Source organism: Gouania willdenowi, chromosome 21 (genome assembly GCF_900634775.1).
Source record: "Gouania willdenowi chromosome 21, fGouWil2.1, whole genome shotgun sequence".
Taxonomy (NCBI): Eukaryota; Metazoa; Chordata; class Actinopteri; order Blenniiformes; family Gobiesocidae; genus Gouania; species Gouania willdenowi.
In genome coordinates, this window is record NC_041064.1 from 1,057,669 (window position 1) to 1,078,119 (window position 20,451).

General features: G+C 41.6%; 1 protein-coding gene across 1 annotated transcript in view; it reads right to left on the minus strand.

The window, feature by feature from the left end:
• Positions 1–15,945: 15,945 nt before the first annotated feature.
• The window catches only part of raph1a (Ras association (RalGDS/AF-6) and pleckstrin homology domains 1a), a 34,806-nt gene continuing 30,300 nt past the window's right edge, over positions 15,946–20,451 (minus strand). The window contains exon 19 of the mRNA XM_028436278.1: positions 15,946–19,025. Within this exon, the coding sequence (XP_028292079.1) occupies positions 16,857–19,025 (2,169 nt within the window). The 3' untranslated portion in view covers positions 15,946–16,856. The remainder of the gene's footprint in view (positions 19,026–20,451) is intronic.

Here is a 20,451-nt window from a genome sequence, read left to right on the forward strand (position 1 = left end):
AACTGAAATAGGATGTTCATCGGATGAACATTTTAATTGAAAAAAATGCTGAGTTGTTTTATGAACATGTGAATGTTATGTTGCATAATGAAGTAATTAAAATGTGAATGAATAAAAACTTCCCAAAAATGCGGTGTTGTTTTTCTAAAATAAAAGTTGTAGTGTGTGTGTGTTTGTGATTCCCAAAAAACTGTGAATGGAAATGTTATTGAATATTGATTAAAAAAATTAAAACGCCCTGAAACGGGTGAAAATTTTACAAACGCCCCAAAACGAAGGTAAGGCATAAAAACGGGCAAAAATATTTCAAACGGCCGAAAAAAATTCAAACGTCCCGAAACGAAGGTACGGCTATAGTAAAGCATAAAAACGGGTGAAAAAATTTCAAACGCCCCGAAACGGGTGAAAATTTTCAAATGCCCCAAATCGAAGGCAAGCCTAATGTAGGGCATAAAAACGGGTGAAAAAATTTCAAACGCCCCGAAACGAAGGTAAAGCTATTGTGAGGCATAAAAACGGGTGAAAAAATTTCAAACGCCCCGAAACGAAGGTTACAGTAAGGCATAAAAACAAGTAAAGCTATTGTGATGCATAAAAACGGACGAAAAATTTTCAAACGCCCCGAAACGATGGTTACAGTAAGGCATAAAAATGGGCGAAAAAATTTCAAACGCCTCGAAACGAAGGTATGGCTATAGAAAGGAATAAAAACAGGCGAAAAAATTAAAAACGCCCCGAAACGGGTGAATATTTTTCAAACGCCTCGAAACGAAGGTACGGCTATAGTAAGGCATAAAAATGGGCGAAAAAAATTAAAACGCCCCGAAACCAAGGTAAAGCTATTGTAAGGCATAAAAACGGACTAAAAAATTTCAAACGCCCCGAAACAAAGATAATGTTATAGTAAGGCATAAAAACGGACAAAAAAATTTCAAACGCCCCGAAACGAAGGTAATGTTATAGGAGGGCATAAAAACGGGTGAAAAAATTTCAAACGCCCCGAAACGAAAGTAAAGCTATTGTAAGTCATAAAAACGAGCTAAAAATTTTCAAACGCCCCGAAACGAAGGTAATGTTATAGTAGGGCATAAAAATGGGCGAAAAAATTTCAAACGCCTCGAAACGAAGGTATGGCTATAGAAAGGAATAAAAACAGGCGAAAAAATTTAAAACGCCCCGAAACGGGTGAATATTTTTCAAACGCCTCGAAACGAAGGTACGGCTATAGTAAGGCATAAAAACGAGCTAAAAATTTTCAAACGCCCTGAAACGAAGGTTATGTTATAGTAAGGCAAAAAAACGGGCGAAAAAATTTAAAACGCCCCGAAACGGGTGAAAATTGTTCAAACGCCCCAAATCGAAGGCAAGCCTATTGTAAGGCATAAAAACGGGCGAAAAAAATTAAAACGCCCCGAAACGAAGGTAAAGCTATTGTAAGGCATAAAAACGAGCTAAAAATTTTCAAACTCCCCGAAACCAAGGTAATGTTATAGTAAGGCATACAAACGAGCGAAAAAATTTAAAATGCCCCGAAACGGGTGAAAAATTTTCAAACGCCCCAAATCGAAGGTAAGCCTATTGTAAGGCATAAAAACGAGCTAAAAATTTTCAAATGCCCCGAAACAAAGGTAATGTTATAGTAGGGCATAAAAACGGGTGAAAAAATTTCAAACGCCCCGAAACGGAGGTAAAGCTATTGTGAGGCATAAAAACGGGTGAAAAAATTTCAAACGCCCCGAAACGAAGGTTACAGTAAGGCATAAAAACAAGTAAAGCTATTGTGATGCATAAAAACGGACGAAAAATTTTCAAACGCCCCGAAACGATGGTTACAGTAAGGCATAAAAACAGGCGAAAAAATTTCAAACGCCCCGAAACAAAGGTTACAGTAAGGCATAAAAATGGGCGAAAAATTTCAAACGCCTCGAAACGAAGGTATGGCTATAGAAAGGAATAAAAACAGGCGAAAAAATTTAAAACGCCCCGAAACGGGTGAATATTTTTCAAACGCCTCGAAACGAAGGTACGGCTATAGTAAGGCATAAAAACGGGCGAAAAAAATTAAAACGCCCCGAAACGAAGGTAAAGCTATTGTAAGGCATAAAAACGAGCTAAAAATTTTCAAACTCCCCGAAACCAAGGTAAAGCTATTGTAAGGCATAAAAACGAGCTAAAAATTTTCAAATGCCCCGAAACAAAGGTAATGTTATAGTAGGGCATAAAAACGGGTGAAAAAATTTCAAACGCCCCGAAACGATGGTAAGGCTATAGTAGGGCATAAAAACGGACAAAAAAATTTCAAACGCCCCGAAACGAAGGTAATGTTATAGGAGGGCATAAAAACGGGTGAAAAAATTTCAAACGCCCCGAAACGAAAGTAAAGCTATTGTAAGTCATAAAAACGAGCTAAAAATTTTCAAACGCCCCGAAACGAAGGTAATGTTATAGTAGGGCATAAAAATGGGCGAAAAAATTTCAAACGCCTCGAAACGAAGGTATGGCTATAGAAAGGAATAAAAACAGGCGAAAAAATTTAAAACGCCCCGAAACGGGTGAATATTTTTCAAACGCCTCGAAACGAAGGTACGGCTATAGTAAGGCATAAAAACGGGCTAAAATTTTCAAACGCCCTGAAACGAAGGTTATGTTATAGTAAGGCATAAAAACGGGCGAAAAAATTTAAAACGCCCCGAAACGGGTGAAAATTGTTCAAACGCCCCAAATCGAAGGCAAGCCTATTGTAAGGCATAAAACGGGCGAAAAAAATTAAAACGCCCCGAAACGAAGGTAAAGCTATTGTAAGGCATAAAAACGAGCTAAAAATTTTCAAACTCCCCGAAACCAAGGTAATGTTATAGTAAGGCATACAAACGAGCGAAAAAATTTAAAATGCCCCGAAACGGGTGAAAAATTTTCAAACGCCCCAAATCGAAGGTAAGGCTATTGTAAGGCATAAAAACGGGTGAAAAATTTACAAACACCCCAAATCGGGCGAAAAATTTTCAAACGCCCCAAATCGAAGGTAAGCCTATTGTAAGGCATAAAAACGGACGAAAAAAATTCAAACGCCCGAAACGAAGGTAAAGCTATTGTAAGGCATAAAAACGGGTGAAACATTTTCAAACGCCCCGAAACGAAGGTAAGGCTATTGTAAGGCATAAAAATGGGTGAAACATTTTCAAACGCCCCGAAACGAAGGTAATGTTATAGTAAGGCATAAAAACGGACTAAAAAATTTCAAACGCCCCAAAACGAAGTTAAGCCTATTGTAAGGCATAAAAACAAGTAAGGCTATTGTAAGGCATAAAAACGAGCTAAAAATTTTCAAACGCCCCGAAACGATGGTAAGGCTATAGTAGGGCATAAAAACGGACAAAAAAATTTCAAACGCCCCGAAACGAAGGTAAGGCTAAAGTAGGGCATAAAAACGGACAAAAAAATTTCAAACGCCCCGAAACGAAGGTAATGTTATAGTAGGGCATAAAAACGGGTGAAAAAATTTCAAACGCCCCGAAACGATGGTAAGGCTATATTAGGGCATAAAAACGGACAAAAAAATTTCAAACGCCCCGAAACGAAGGTAATGTTATAGTAAGGCATAAAAACGGACTAAAAAATTTCAAACGCCCCAAAACGAAGTTAAGCCTATTGTAAGGCATAAAAACAAGTAAGGCTATTGTAAGGCATAAAAACGAGCTAAAAATTTTCAAATGCCCCGAAACCAAGGTAATGTTATAGTAAGGCATACAAACGAGCGAAAAAATTTAAAATGCCCCGAAACGGGTGAAAAATTTTCAAACGCCCCAAATCGAAGGTAAGGCTATTGTAAGGCATAAAAACGGGTGAAAAATTTACAAACACCCCAAATCGGGCGAAAAATTTTCAAACGCCCCAAATCGAAGGTAAGCCTATTGTAAGGCATAAAAACGGACGAAAAAAATTCAAACGCCCGAAACGAAGGTAAAGCTATTGTAAGGCATAAAAACGGGTGAAACATTTTCAAACGCCCCGAAACGAAGGTAAGGCTATTGTAAGGCATAAAAATGGGTGAAACATTTTCAAACGCCCCGAAACGAAGGTAATGTTATAGTAAGGCATAAAAACGGACTAAAAAATTTCAAACGCCCCAAAACGAAGTTAAGCCTATTGTAAGGCATAAAAACAAGTAAGGCTATTGTAAGGCATAAAAACGAGCTAAAAATTTTCAAACGCCCCGAAACGATGGTAAGGCTATAGTAGGGCATAAAAACGGACAAAAAAATTTCAAACGCCCCGAAACGAAGGTAAGGCTAAAGTAGGGCATAAAAACGGACAAAAAAATTTCAAACGCCCCGAAACGAAGGTAATGTTATAGTAGGGCATAAAAACGGGTGAAAAAATTTCAAACGCCCCGAAACGATGGTAAGGCTATATTAGGGCATAAAAACGGACAAAAAAATTTCAAACGCCCCGAAACGAAGGTAATGTTATAGTAAGGCATAAAAACGGACTAAAAAATTTTCAAACGCCCCAAAACGAAGTTAAGCCTATTGTAAGGCATAAAAACAAGTAAGGCTATTGTAAGGCATAAAAACGAGCTAAAAATTTTCAAATGCCCCGAAACGAAGGTAATGTTATAGTAGGGCATAAAAATGGGCGAAAAAATTTCAAACGCCTCGAAACGAAGGTATGGCTATAGAAAGGAATAAAAACAGGCGAAAAAATTTAAAACGCCCCGAAACGGGTGAATATTTTTCAAACGCCTCGAAACGAAGGTACGGCTATAGTAAGGCATAAAAACGAGCTAAAAATTTTCAAACGCCCTGAAACGAAGGTTATGTTATAGTAAGGCAAAAAAACGGGCGAAAAAATTTAAAACGCCCCGAAACGGGTGAAAATTGTTCAAACGCCCCAAATCGAAGGCAAGCCTATTGTAAGGCATAAAAACGGGCGAAAAAAATTAAAACGCCCCGAAACGAAGGTAAAGCTATTGTAAGGCATAAAAACGAGCTAAAAATTTTCAAACTCCCCGAAACCAAGGTAATGTTATAGTAAGGCATACAAACGAGCGAAAAAATTTAAAATGCCCCGAAACGGGTGAAAAATTTTCAAACGCCCCAAATCGAAGGTAAGGCTATTGTAAGGCATAAAAACGGGTGAAAAATTTACAAACACCCCAAATCGGGCGAAAAATTTTCAAACGCCCCAAATCGAAGGTAAGCCTATTGTAAGGCATAAAAACGGACGAAAAAAATTCAAACGCCCGAAACGAAGGTAAAGCTATTGTAAGGCATAAAAACGGGTGAAACATTTTCAAACGCCCCGAAACGAAGGTAAGGCTATTGTAAGGCATAAAAATGGGTGAAACATTTTCAAACGCCCCGAAACGAAGGTAATGTTATAGTAAGGCATAAAAACGGACTAAAAAATTTCAAACGCCCCAAAACGAAGTTAAGCCTATTGTAAGGCATAAAAACAAGTAAGGCTATTGTAAGGCATAAAAACGAGCTAAAAATTTTCAAACGCCCCGAAACGATGGTAAGGCTATAGTAGGGCATAAAAACGGACAAAAAAATTTCAAACGCCCCGAAACGAAGGTAATGTTATAGTAGGGCATAAAAACGGGTGAAAAAATTTCAAACGCCCCGAAACGATGGTAAGGCTATAGTAGGGCATAAAAACGGACAAAAAAATTTCAAACGCCCCGAAACGAAGGTAATGTTATAGTAGGGCATAAAAACGGGTGAAAAAATTTCAAACGCCCCGAAACGATGGTAAGGCTATATTAGGGCATAAAAACGGACAAAAAAATTTCAAACGCCCCGAAACGAAGGTAATGTTATAGTAAGGCATAAAAACGGACTAAAAAATTTCAAACGCCCCAAAACGAAGTTAAGCCTATTGTAAGGCATAAAAACAAGTAAGGCTATTGTAAGGCATAAAAACGAGCTAAAAATTTTCAAATGCCCCGAAACAAAGGTAATGTTATAGTAGGGCATAAAAACGGGTGAAAAAATTTCAAACGCCCCGAAACGAAGGTAAAGCTATTGTGAGGCATAAAAACGGGTGAAAAAATTTCAAACGCCCCGAAACGAAGGTTACAGTAAGGCATAAAAACAAGTAAAGCTATTGTGATGCATAAAAACGGACGAAAAATTTTCAAACGCCCCGAAACGATGGTTACAGTAAGGCATAAAAACAGGCGAAAAAATTTCAAACGCCCCGAAACAAAGGTTACAGTAAGGCATAAAAATGGGCGAAAAAATTTCAAACGCCTCGAAACGAAGGTATGGCTATAGAAAGGAATAAAAACAGGCGAAAAAATTTAAAACGCCCCGAAACGGGTGAATATTTTTCAAACGCCTCGAAACGAAAGTACGGCTATAGTAAGGCATAAAAACGAGCTAAAAAATTTCAAACGCCTCGAAACGAAGGTATGGCTATAGAAAGGAATAAAAACAGGCGAAAAAATTAAAAACGCCCCGAAACGGGTGAATATTTTTCAAACGCCTCGAAACGAAGGTACGGCTATAGTAAGGCATAAAAACGGGCGAAAAAAATTAAAACGCCCCGAAACGAAGGTAAAGCTATTGTAAGGCATAAAAACGAGCTAAAAATTTTCAAACTCCCCGAAACCAAGGTAAAGCTATTGTAAGGCATAAAAACGGACTAAAAAATTTCAAACGCCCCGAAACGAAGATAATGTTATAGTAAGGCATAAAAACGAGCTAAAAATTTTCAAATGCCCCGAAACAAAGGTAATGTTATAGTAGGGCATAAAAACGGGTGAAAAAATTTCAAACGCCCCGAAACGATGGTAAGGCTATAGTAGGGCATAAAAACGGACAAAAAAATTTCAAACGCCCCGAAACGAAGGTAATGTTATAGGAGGGCATAAAAACGGGTGAAAAAATTTCAAACGCCCCGAAACGAAAGTAAAGCTATTGTAAGTCATAAAAACGAGCTAAAAATTTTCAAACGCCCCGAAACGAAGGTAATGTTATAGTAGGGCATAAAAATGGGCGAAAAAAATTCAAACGCCTCGAAACGAAGGTATGGCTATAGAAAGGAATAAAAACAGGCGAAAAAATTTAAAACGCCCCGAAACGGGTGAATATTTTTCAAACGCCTCGAAACGAAGGTACGGCTATAGTAAGGCATAAAAACGAGCTAAAAATTTTCAAACGCCCTGAAACGAAGGTTATGTTATAGTAAGGCAAAAAAACGGGCGAAAAAATTTAAAACGCCCCGAAACGGGTGAAAATTGTTCAAACGCCCCAAATCGAAGGCAAGCCTATTGTAAGGCATAAAAACGGGCGAAAAAAATTAATACGCCCCGAAAACGAAGGTAAAGCTATTGTAAGGCATAAAAACGAGCTAAAAATTTTCAAACTCCCCGAAACCAAGGTAATGTTATAGTAAGGCATACAAACGAGCGAAAAAATTTAAAATGCCCCGAAACGGGTGAAAAATTTTCAAACGCCCCAAATCGAAGGTAAGGCTATTGTAAGGCATAAAAACGGGTGAAAAATTTACAAACACCCCAAATCGGGCGAAAAATTTTCAAACGCCCCAAATCGAAGGTAAGCCTATTGTAAGGCATAAAAACGGACGAAAAAAATTCAAACGCCCGAAACGAAGGTAAAGCTATTGTAAGGCATAAAAACGGGTGAAACATTTTCAAACGCCCCGAAACGAAGGTAAGGCTATTGTAAGGCATAAAAATGGGTGAAACATTTTCAAACGCCCCGAAACGAAGGTAATGTTATAGTAAGGCATAAAAACGGACTAAAAAATTTCAAACGCCCCAAAACGAAGTTAAGCCTATTGTAAGGCATAAAAACAAGTAAGGCTATTGTAAGGCATAAAAACGAGCTAAAAATTTTCAAATGCCCCGAAACAAAGGTAATGTTATAGTAGGGCATAAAAACGGGTGAAAAAATTTCAAACGCCCCGAAACGAAGGTAAAGCTATTGTGAGGCATAAAAACGGGTGAAAAAATTTCAAACGCCCCGAAACGAAGGTTACAGTAAGGCATAAAAACAAGTAAAGCTATTGTGATGCATAAAAACGGACGAAAAATTTTCAAACGCCCCGAAACGATGGTTACAGTAAGGCATAAAAACAGGCGAAAAAATTTCAAACGCCCCGAAACAAAGGTTACAGTAAGGCATAAAAATGGGCGAAAAAATTTCAAACGCCTCGAAACGAAGGTATGGCTATAGAAAGGAATAAAAACAGGCGAAAAAATTTAAAACGCCCCGAAACGGGTGAATATTTTTCAAACGCCTCGAAACGAAGGTACGGCTATAGTAAGGCATAAAAACGGGCGAAAAAAATTAAAACGCCCCGAAACGAAGGTAAAGCTATTGTAAGGCATAAAAACGAGCTAAAAATTTTCAAACTCCCCGAAACCAAGGTAAAGCTATTGTAAGGCATAAAAACGGACTAAAAAATTTCAAACGCCCCGAAACGAAGATAATGTTATAGTAAGGCATAAAAACGAGCTAAAAATTTTCAAATGCCCCGAAACAAAGGTAATGTTATAGTAGGGCATAAAAACGGGTGAAAAAATTTCAAACGCCCCGAAACGATGGTAAGGCTATAGTAGGGCATAAAAACGGACAAAAAAATTTCAAACGCCCCGAAACGAAGGTAATGTTATAGGAGGGCATAAAAACGGGTGAAAAAATTTCAAACGCCCCGAAACGAAAGTAAAGCTATTGTAAGTCATAAAAACGAGCTAAAAATTTTCAAACGCCCCTAAACGAAGGTAATGTTATAGTAGGGCATAAAAATGGGCGAAAAAATTTCAAACGCCTCGAAACGAAGGTATGGCTATAGAAAGGAATAAAAACAGGCGAAAAAATTTAAAACGCCCCGAAACGGGTGAATATTTTTCAAACGCCTCGAAACGAAGGTACGGCTATAGTAAGGCATAAAAACGAGCTAAAAATTTTCAAACGCCCTGAAACGAAGGTTATGTTATAGTAAGGCAAAAAAAACGGGCGAAAAAATTTAAAACGCCCCGAAACGGGTGAAAATTGTTCAAACGCCCCAAATCGAAGGCAAGCCTATTGTAAGGCATAAAAACGGGCGAAAAAAATTAAAACGCCCCAAATCGAAGGTAAGGCTATTGTAAGGCATAAAAACGGGTGAAAAATTTACAAACACCCCAAATCGGGCGAAAAATTTTCAAACGCCCCAAATCGAAGGTAAGCCTATTGTAAGGCATAAAAACGGACGAAAAAAATTCAAACGCCCGAAACGAAGGTAAAGCTATTGTAAGGCATAAAAACGGGTGAAACATTTTCAAACGCCCCGAAACGAAGGTAAGGCTATTGTAAGGCATAAAAATGGGTGAAACATTTTCAAACGCCCCGAAACGAAGGTAATGTTATAGTAAGGCATAAAAACGGACTAAAAAATTTCAAACGCCCCAAAACGAAGTTAAGCCTATTGTAAGGCATAAAAACAAGTAAGGCTATTGTAAGGCATAAAAACGAGCTAAAAATTTTCAAACGCCCCGAAACGATGGTAAGGCTATAGTAGGGCATAAAAACGGACAAAAAAATTTCAAACGCCCCGAAACGAAGGTAATGTTATAGTAGGGCATAAAAACGGGTGAAAAAATTTCAAACGCCCCGAAACGATGGTAAGGCTATATTAGGGCATAAAAACGGACAAAAAAATTTCAAACGCCCCGAAACGAAGGTAATGTTATAGTAGGGCATAAAAACGGGCGAAAAAATTTAAAACGCCCCGAAACAAAGGTAAGGCTATAGTAAGGCATAAAAACGGACGAAAAAAATTCAAACGCCCCGAAACGAAGATAAAGCTATTGTAAGGCAAAAAAACGAGCGAAAAATTTTCAAACGCCCTGAAACCAAGTTAATGTTATAGTAAGGTATAAAAATGGGCGAAACATTTTCAAACGCCCCGAAACGAAGGTAAGGCTATTGTAAGGCATGAAATCCGGCGAAAATTTTTCAAATGCCCCAAAACGAAGGTAAGGCTATAGTAAGGCATAAAAACGGGTAAAAAAATTTCAAACGCCCCGAAACGGGTGAAAATTTTCAAATGCCCCAAATCGAAGGCAAGCCTAATGTAAGGCATAAAAACGAGCTAAAAATTTTCAAACGCCCCGAAACGAAGGTAAGGCTATTGTAAGGCATAAAAACAGGCGAAAAAATTTCAAACGCCCCGAAACTAAGGTAAAGCTATAGTAAGGCATAAAAACGAGCAAAAAATTTTCAAACGCCCCGAAACAAAGGTGACAGTAAGGCATAAAAATGGGCGAGAAAATTTCAAACGCCTCGAAACGAAGGTATGGCTATAGAAAGGAATAAAAAGAGGCGAAAAAATTTAAAACGCCCCGAAACGGGTGAATATTTTTCAAACGCCTCGAAACGAAGGTACGGCTATAGTAAGGCATAAAAACGAGCTAAAAATTTTCAAACGCCCTGAAACGAAGGTTATGTTATAGTAAGGCAAAAAAACGGGCTAAAAAATTTAAAACGCCCCGAAACGGGTGAAAATTGTTCAAACGCCCCAAATCGAAGGCAAGCCTATTGTAAGGCATAAAAACGGGCGAAAAAAATTAAAACGCCCCGAAACGAAGGTAAAGCTATTGTAAGGCATAAAAACGAGCTAAAAATTTTCAAACTCCCCGAAACCAAGGTAATGTTATAGTAAGGCATACAAACGAGCGAAAAAATTTAAAATGCCTCGAAACGGGTGAAAAATTTTCAAACGCCCCAAATCGAAGGTAAGGCTATTGTAAGGCATAAAAACGGGCGAGAAAATTTACAAACGCCCCAAAACGAAGGTAAGGCTATTGTAAGGCATGAAATCCGGCGAAAAATTTTCAAATGCCCTGAAACCAAGTTAATGTTATAGTAAGGTATAAAAATGGGCGAAACATTTTCAAACGCCCCGAAACGAAGGTAAGGCTATTGTAAGGCATGAAATCCGGCGAAAAATTTTCAAACGCCCTGAAACCAAGTTAATGTTATAGTAAGGTATAAAAATGGGCGAAACATTTTCAAACGCCCCGAAACGAAGATAATGTTATAGTAAGGCATAAAAACGGGTGAAAAAATTTCAAACACCCCAAATCGGGCGAAAAATTTTCAAATGCCCCGAAACAAAGGTAAGGCTATAGTAAGGTATAAAAACGGACCAAAAAAATTCAAACGCCCCGAAACGAAGGTAAAGCTATTGTAAGGCAAAAAAACGAGCGAAAAATTTTCAAACGCCCTGAAACCAAGTTAATGTTATAGTAAGGTATAAAAATGGGCGAAACATTTTCAAACGCCCCGAAACGAAGGTAAGGCTATTGTAAGGCATGAAAACCGGCGAAAAATTTTCAAATGCCCCGAAACGAAGGTAAGGCTATTGTAAGGCATGAAAACCGGCGAAAAATTTTCAAATGCCCCGAAACGAAGGTAAGGCTATATAGTAAGGCATAAAAACGGGTGAAAAAATTTCAAACGCCCCGAAACGGGTGAAAATTTTCAAATGCCCCAAAACGAAGGTAATGTTATAGTAAGGCATAAAAACGGACTAAAAAATTTCAAACGCCCCAAAACGAAGTTAAGCCTATTGTAAGGCATAAAAACAAGTAAGGCTATTGTAAGGCATAAAAACGAGCTAAAAATTTTCAAATGCCCCGAAACAAAGGTAAGGCTATTGTGAGGCATAGAAACGGACGAAAAATTTTTAAACGCCCCGAAACGATGGTAAGGCTATAGTAGGGCATAAAAACGGACAAAAAAATTTCAAACGCCCCGAAACGAAGGTAATGTTATAGTAGGGCATAAAAACGGGTGAAAAAATTTCAAACGCCCCGAAATGATGGTAAGGCTATAGTAGGGCATAAAAACGGACAAAAAAATTTCAAACGCCCCGAAACGAAGGTAATGTTATAGTAGGGCATAAAAACGGGCGAAAAAATTTCAAACGCCCCGAAACGAAGGTAAAGCTATAGTAAGGCATAAAAACGAGCAAAAAATTTTCAAACGCCCCGAAACAAAGGTTACAGTAAGGCATAAAAATGGGCGAAAAAATTTCAAACGCCTCGAAACGAAGGTATGGCTATAGAAAGGAATAAAAACAGGCGAAAAAATTTAAAACGCCCCGAAACGGGTGAATATTTTTCAAACGCCTCGAAACGAAGGTACGGCTATAGTAAGGCATAAAAACGAGCTAAAAATTTTCAAACGCCCTGAAACGAAGGTTATGTTATAGTAAGGCAAAAAAACGGGCGAAAAAATTTCAAACGCCCCGAAACGGGTGAAAATTGTTCAAACGCCCCAAATCGAAGGCAAGCCTATTGTAAGGCATAAAAACGGGCGAAAAAAATTAAAACGCCCCGAAACGAAGGTAAAGCTATTGTAAGGCATAAAAACGAGCTAAAAATTTTCAAACTCCCCGAAACCAAGGTAATGTTATAGTAAGGCATACAAACGAGCGAAAAAATTTAAAATGCCCCGAAACGGGTGAAAAATTTTCAAACGCCCCAAATCGAAGGTAAGGCTATTGTAAGGCATAAAAACGGGCGAAAAAATTTACAAACGCCCCAAAACGAAGGTAAGCCTATTGTAAGGCATAAAAACGGGTGAAAAAATTTCAAACACCCCAAATCGGGCGAAAAATTTTCAAATGCCCCGAAACAAAGGTAAGGCTATAGTAAGGCATAAAAACGGACGAAAAAAATTCAAACGCCCGAAACGAAGGTAAGGCTATTGTAAGGCAAAAAAACGAGCGAAAAATTTTCAAACGCCCTGAAACCAAGGTAATGTTATAGTAAGGTATAAAAATGGGCGAAACATTTTCAAATGCCCCGAAACGAAGGTAAGGCTATAGTAAGGCATAAAAACGGGTGAAAAAAATTCAAACGCCCCGAAACGGGTGAAAATTTTCAAATGCCCCAAAACGAAGGCAAGCCTAATGTAAGGCATAAAAACGAGCTAAAAATTTTCAAACGCCCCAAATCGAAGGCAAGCCTATTGTAAGGCATAAATATGGGTGAAACATTTTCAAACGCCCTGAAACGAAGGTAATGTTATAGTAAGGCATAAAAACGGACTAAAAAATTTAAAACGCCCCAAAACGAAGTTAAGCCTATTGTAAGGCATAAAAACAAGTAAGGCTATTGTAAGGCATAAAAACGAGCTAAAAAATTTCAAACGCCCCGAAACGAAGGTAATGTTATAGTAGGGCATAAAAACGGGTGAAAAAATTTCAAACGCCCCGAAATGATGGTAAGGCTATAGTAGGGCATAAAAACGGACAAAAAATTTTCAAATGCCCCGAAACAAAGGTAAGGCTATAGTAAGGCATAAAAACGGACGAAAAAAATTCAAACGCCCCTAAACGAAGGTAAAGCTATTGTAAGGCAAAAAAACGAGCGAAAAATTTTCAAACGCCCTGAAACCAAGGTAATGTTATAGTAAGGTATAAAAATGGGCGAAACATTTTCAAACGCCCCGAAACGAAGGTAAGGCTATTGTAAGGCATAAAAACGAGCGAAAAATTTTCAAACGCCCTGAAACCAAGGTAATGTTATAGTAAGGCATAAAAACGAGCGAAAAATATTTAAATATCCCGTAACGAAGGTAAGGCTATAGTAAGGAATAAAAACGGCCGAAAAAATTTAAAACGCCCCGAAAAGGGTGAACATTTTTCAAACGCCTCGAAACGAAGGTACGGCTATAGTAAGGCATAAAAATTATCGATATATTTTCAAACACCCCAAAACGAAGGTTAGACTATTGTAAGGAATAAGAACGGGCAAAAAAATTTCAAACGCCCCGAAACAAAGGTAAGGCTATAGTAAAGCATAAAAACGGGCGAAAAAATTTCAAATGCCCCGAAACGAAGAAAGGCTATAGTAAGGTATAAAAACAGGCGAAAACATTTCAAACACCCCGAAACGAAGATAAAGCTATTGTAAGGCATAAAAACGAGCGAAAACTTTTCAAACGCCCTGAAACCAAGGTAATGTTATAGTAAGGCATAAAAACGGGCGATAATATTTAAATATCCCGTAACGAAGGTAAGGCTATAGTAAGGAATAAAAACGGCCGAAAAAATTTAAAACGCCCCGAAAAGGGTGAACATTTTTCAAACGCCTCAAAACGAAGGTACGGCTATAGTAAGGCATAAAAATTATCGATATATTTTCAAACACCCCAAAACGAAGGTTAGACTATTGTAAGGAATAAGAACGGGCAAAAAAATTTCAAACGCCCCGAAACAAAGGTAAGGCTATAGTAAAGCATAAAAACGGGCGAAAAAATTTCAAATGCCCCGAAACGAAGAAAGGCTATAGTAAGGTATAAAAACAGGCGAAAACATTTCAAACACCCCGAAACGAAGATAAAGCTATTGTAAGGCATAAAAACGAGCGAAAACTTTTCAAACGCCCTGAAACCAAGGTAATGTTATAGTAAGGCATAAAAACGGGCGATAATATTTCAAACGCCCCAAATCGGGCAAAACATTTTCAAACGCCCGAAACTAAGGTAAGGCTATTGTAAGGCATAAAAACGGACGAAAAAATTTCAAGCGACCCGAAACGAAGGTAATGTTATAGTAAGGCATAAAAAAGGGTGATAAAATTTCAAACTCCCCGAAACGATGGCAAGGCTATATTAAGGCATAAAAACGGGTGAAAAAATTTCAAACACCCCGAAACGAAGGTAAGGCTATTGTAAGGCATAAAAAACGGGCGGAAACATTTTAAATGCCCCGTAACAAAAGTAATGTTATAGTAAGATATAAAACGGCCGAAAAAAATTAAAACGACACACAACGAAGGTAAGGCTATTGTAAGGCATAAAAACGGACGAAAAAATTTCAAGCGACCCGAAACGAAGGTAATGTTATAGTAAGGCATAAAAAAGGGTGATAAAATTTCAAACTCCCCGAAACGATGGCAAGGCTATATTAAGGCATAAAAATGGCTGAAAAAAATGAAAAAGTCCCGAAACGCAGGTAAGGCTATATTAAGGCATAAAAACGGGCGAAAAAATTAAAATGCCCCGAAAGGAAGGTAAGGCTATTGTAAGGCATAAAAATCGGCAAAAACATTTTAAACGCCCCGAAACGGAGGAAAGCAATAAAGCTTGCCTCCAAGATTTTTTTAACACCCCAAAACAAAGGTAAGGCTATAGTAAGTCATGTAAACAACGAAAAAGCCATGGTGAAGCTTTACCTCTTTATGAACCTTGTCCTCTTGCGGCGTGCACACTACAGACTCAGAGTGAAGGTTTTTATTCATCAAATACTCCATAAAGTGTGGTGAAGGAGAACAGACTAAGGTCCTCCTCCTCTCCTCCTGAAATGGACGGATCAGGGCACACGTGAGGTGTATTGACTCATTAATGCAATATGTTTTTTCACTTAAATTTGAGTGTTGGCCTTTTTTGCTTGAACGCATGTTTTCACAATTAAACCTAGCCACCACAGAAGCACAGTTGTTGGAGTGTTATAATGACCCGGGAACCAGGAAAGTTCCTTGGTCTCAGACTAGTCCTTTCGGCGACCACAGCTGTATGTCATGAAAGTGTCTGACTCCGCCTCCAGTTCTTTGACAAATAGGTGTTTTCCACCTTTTAGACCACAATAAACATTTGTTGCTTTCTCTCTTTGTGTCCAAGCTCAGGTTAATTTAGTTAACATGTGGTGTCTGAAAACTGTTTAACTCCCGATGCTCTCACAGGGCCTCTGTCTCTGGTTGTCCTGTTTTTTGATTCTGCTTATTTTAATAAACTTTGTATTATTTTGCAAGTCAGTTTCAACAAAGACCTTTTTTGAACACTACACTTTTTTTTTTACCATCTACATTATCACCTGGGGGAGTCACGACACACGTACCTCAGGTTTGTAACCACTGCTTTAATTAGGGAAGCATTCAGCATTGAAGAAGCGCTACATGTAAAGAAGAAGAGCAGCGTTCACACTCACGTCCTGTCCAACACGTTCCAGTATTAAATAATCTTATATAAAAACACACACAGCTAGCTACCGACCCACAACATCCACATCTGTACACACACACGCCGTTAACGTCTGTCCACATACGCACGCTGTCAGCGTCGCTCGTTCCACGCCATCCTTCGGTCGCACCTTTCAGAGTTTTTCAAAGCAAAGCAGCACTAGCATGGTGACAGCTCCACATGCCGTGCCTTGCTAGCTTGTATACAGAGAAATATACATGTGTGTATATATATATATATATATATATATATATATATATATATATATATTACTGATGTGAGCGGGGCTAATGAGGTTAGTGATAATCACACAGTCGTTACAGAGGAAGACATCTGAGGATGAGGAGACAATAACGGATTCCTTCAGTCTTTGGAGGTCAAACCACACTACGCCATCCAGGGAACAAAACAGAGGGGACGTCTTATACAACGGATGACTAAAATGTTCACCCAGCAGCGCCCTCTAGTGAAAGAAATGGGAACTGATTGTAAACTGTTGTACAAGATGCTGCTGAAAGGCATTGGTAGAGACCATGACTCGTACAGAGAGCTACAGCTTATACATATACTGTATAACTCCAGAATGAGATACAATACAGAACAAAACAAACTGGTGCATAAGTCATGACTTCAAATTAAAAGTAAGGGTGGATTTTTACGTCTATTTTCCAGCTGGCAGCGCCCTCTACTGGTAATAAAGAGTTAAATAAGGTCATGTCTAATGGTGCCCCCTGTGGTCATTCCAGGCCTCACAGTTTAGCTTCTTCTTCACGTCACTGATTCTTATTGTTTTGTAGCGCTGACAGCAACACGTTATGAGAGGTCTGGAGATGTGGCGTAGTGTGGTTTAAGGCTTAGGCTCCTCCCATTGGCCTACCACTCACTGGTCAGTTTGGTGCTTTGGTCCCGTTTTGGCGGGGCAGGAGGCGGGCCTCGTCGCAGAGTTGCATAGCCTGAGATGTTGGCATGTTTGGCGGACTGAGAGTGTGTGTGGTGACGAGACAACGTGTGGGCGTGTCCTCTGCGCCCACCGCCCCCCTGCTGATGGAGCAGCTCCGGGGGCGGCGGTGGAAGGAGGGCCATGTCGTCCATGGTGCCGACAGGCTCCATCCTGGAGGAGGGGATGAGCTGCGACGAGGTGAGCGAGCCATGGCGTGTCACTGACTTCCTCTTTAAGGTGCGATTTAGGTCTTCCAGGAAGTGCGGCTTCAGCGCCAATGAGCCCGGTGGCGCCGCTGATTTTGGGGAGGTGGGGGGGATTGGTGAGGGGGACGAATAGGTTGAGAGGGAAGGCGGCGGGGTCTGGGACAGAGGAGGTGGTGAAAGAGGCGCGGTGCTGTCATACTGCGGCGTGTTGCTGATGCGGCGCATTAGGGTCGGGGGTGCGACAGCGCCCTTTTTCAGCGAGCCTTGTTTCCAAGACGAAGACTGCGGCGGCTGCATCTGAGGCTGCGGGTTGACCACGGCGACCTTAGGGGGGGGGTGGAACTCAGAGGGGTGAGGAGGGGGAGGGAACAGCTCAGAGTCACTGGGGGGAGGAGGGAAATAGTCAGGGGATGAGTCGAGTTGGGAGGGTTGGGACAGCAACGATGACGGCAGAGGAGACGAGAAGTCAGAGGGTTGTTGGTGCTGAGCCGTCTGCAGCCCCTGCAGCGCCAGAGGAAGGTTCGCCAAGTTCAGCTTCCCAGGCTTAGGCAGGGGGGCAGGGTCTTTGGAGGGAGAGCCCGTGGCCGACGACGAGCTGGACGAAGTCCCGGCGGGAGGAGCTTGTCCAAACTTGCTCAGGAGTGCTTCCACCTTCTTGGGCCGTTCCTCCTGTGCCTCGCCGGAATTTGAGCGCATGGAGGAGGCCCTCTGTGGCGCCGGGGGCGGCCCACGTTTGTTGGAACCCGTGGACGAGGTCGAGGGAGACTTCTTCATGGGAGAGTCTGACTTGGAAGAAGACGGCGGAGGCGGGAACTCTCCCAGCGAGCTGTCAGGAGGGGGCGGAGGAAACTCTGGAGAGGGTGGAGCTACGGCGCACCCCGGCTGCCACTTTGGTTTGACTTTGACGGCGGGCGGTGACTGAGGCGTGACGGTAGCGTTGGATGCAGGAGGCGAGGTGGAGCCTCCTGGGAACTGATTGACGATCTGTTTGACCAATGAAGAAGTGGCTGCTGCTATGGAGACACAGGAGGCGGAGCCAGAGGGGGAAGTGGCCAGGCTCTTAGAGGAGAGGCTGTGTTGCTTCGGCAGTGTGGGCGGGGGCTGGATGGGGGAGTGGCCAGTTGAAAAGCTCTGCTGCTTCTTGACGGGCATGTGTCCTCCAATCAGGGCCTGAGGGGGCGACACTGGGGAGAGGGCGAGGGGGAGGGACGACGGACCGGATGGTTTGGGGGCGGTCTGTGGGGGAAATCCACAGCTGAAGGTTTTAGGGGGTGCGGGGGGAGGAGCACCAGGAAAAAACTCAGTAGGAGGTGGGGGCGGGGGAGGGGCGCCGTCCTCTGGCAGAGGGGGGGTGAAGTCGTACACCATGTTAGGGAACTTGGTTGACAGGAAGTGCTGGAGGCCCACGTTACACAGCTGGGGGGAGGGTTCTGGCGGGGGTGGCGGTGGGAGGTCGGCAAGGCTCGACGGACCTTGCTTCAATGCCGCCATGGCTGACCCAGGCGCCGGCTCCGAGGGAGGGGGGGGAGGAGGAGGGGAGGGCGGTTGGGCTGTGCTGCCGTAAGCGGGAAGGGTGTTGTAGCTGGGAGCCGGGGCGGGGTGCGGTGGAGCGGCGGGGGCCGCCGGCTGCATCCAACTCTGGCTCTGCAGGCGAGCCAGCGTGCTGTACTTCACGTAGGAGGGTGGGGGCATCGGCTGGTGGGCCACGCTGTCCACGGGAGGGGGAGGAGGGGGCAGGGGAGGAGAGGGAGGTGACGGGGAGGAGTCGTCGGACAGGCCGAGGCCTTCAGTGTAGCTGGTCCGGGTGGGCGGAGTCTGAGACAGCGGGAGGGGCTGTGGGCAGAGTGTGAGAATCTGGACGGGGATTGGCCTACTGATGGGGTCCATCTTCATCATCTGTGAAGAAGAACAACAACAATGTCAGGAACCAATAAGCAGTGATGTCAGCGGGTGCCAAAGACCGCTCTGAACACAAACCAACGGCAACCTGAGGGTTAGCACACAGCAGCACACGCAGGTTAGCTCAGCTGCAGCCTTCACGCCAAAAACAAGAATCAGTGACGGTCCATGGGCGGAGCTAAAGCTGGACTCAGACGTACACCTGGACCTGAGACTCAAAAAACTGGTCTACAAAGGACAGGAACGAATCTATAGTGAAGTGAAGCTTAAGAAGAGCTAATGCTAACTGCTCTGGTTTCAAAGGCTGCAGCCGACCAGTCCACATGCTTGTTGCATCACTTCCTGCCTGACCTCCGCTGTCTCCTCCTCGACCCACACACAGAGGAACCGCTGAGCGAGCCTTCGTCTTTGAGCGCTGACAGGAGAGAGGAGGAGCATCACGGGAAATGTAGTCCAGCTGTTTCCATCACATTTTAAGACATTTTTATCATCAGATAAAGACATTTCTAATCATCATTCAGCGTTAAAGTGATCCTCCACTCCTTTAATAAGTTTGGCCAAAAACTTTCTAAATGTCCTTATTAGTAGATCTATGTTTAATTTAACACACATTAATTTTATTACCTTTTAACTCACTCAGTGCCATTGACGAGATAACTCATTATTTGCGTTTTTTCATGGGGATTACTAGAAAACACCCTGGCGGAGGCCCTTCATTAATATCTAAGCTGTGGAGTGTTGTAGTGACCAACTGTGCCCTGAAGATGGCAGCAGTACACCTTTAGATGAGAGATTAGCCACTGATGCTACCATTAGCTGGGGAAGAGAAGCAGGAACGAGTGAGATTATGGCGCTACAGAGTGATATTGTGACATATCCATCAGTTCACAGCTCCACATACTAACACAGAACATGTGTGGACATGAGTGGATTATTGATAATGTTGAGATGGTGAGATAAAACCATCAACTAACTGGGCCAAACGGGTCATCGATGCATGTTGGAGGGGGGGTGTAAGGCGTTTACGAAACAGAAAATGGCACTACGTACGTGAGTTGAAGTTCCCAGCAGCGCACACTCGACCAGAGCGTGTGTGGAACTCATGGTTAATGTGGCGATGGTGAGATAAAACAATTTGAAAAAAACGGGGAACGCAGTAACACACTGTATGTCTGGGAGGAAGAGGAAGTTGCGTGTGTGCAGACTGACGGGAGAGAAAGTTGGAGGAACGCCAAAATACAGTAAGAAATCCATTCAACTCTGACCTAGATAGATAAATAATAATAATTTTGCCATCAAAAGCCTGGTCTGTTTTTTTTTGTTTTATATAAGGAAACGATGTTCAGATGTTAGAGTTGTCACTAAAGCAAAAAAAAATAGCTTTAAAGTCACTGACAGGTTTTTTTTTAGAAAAAACTTTTTG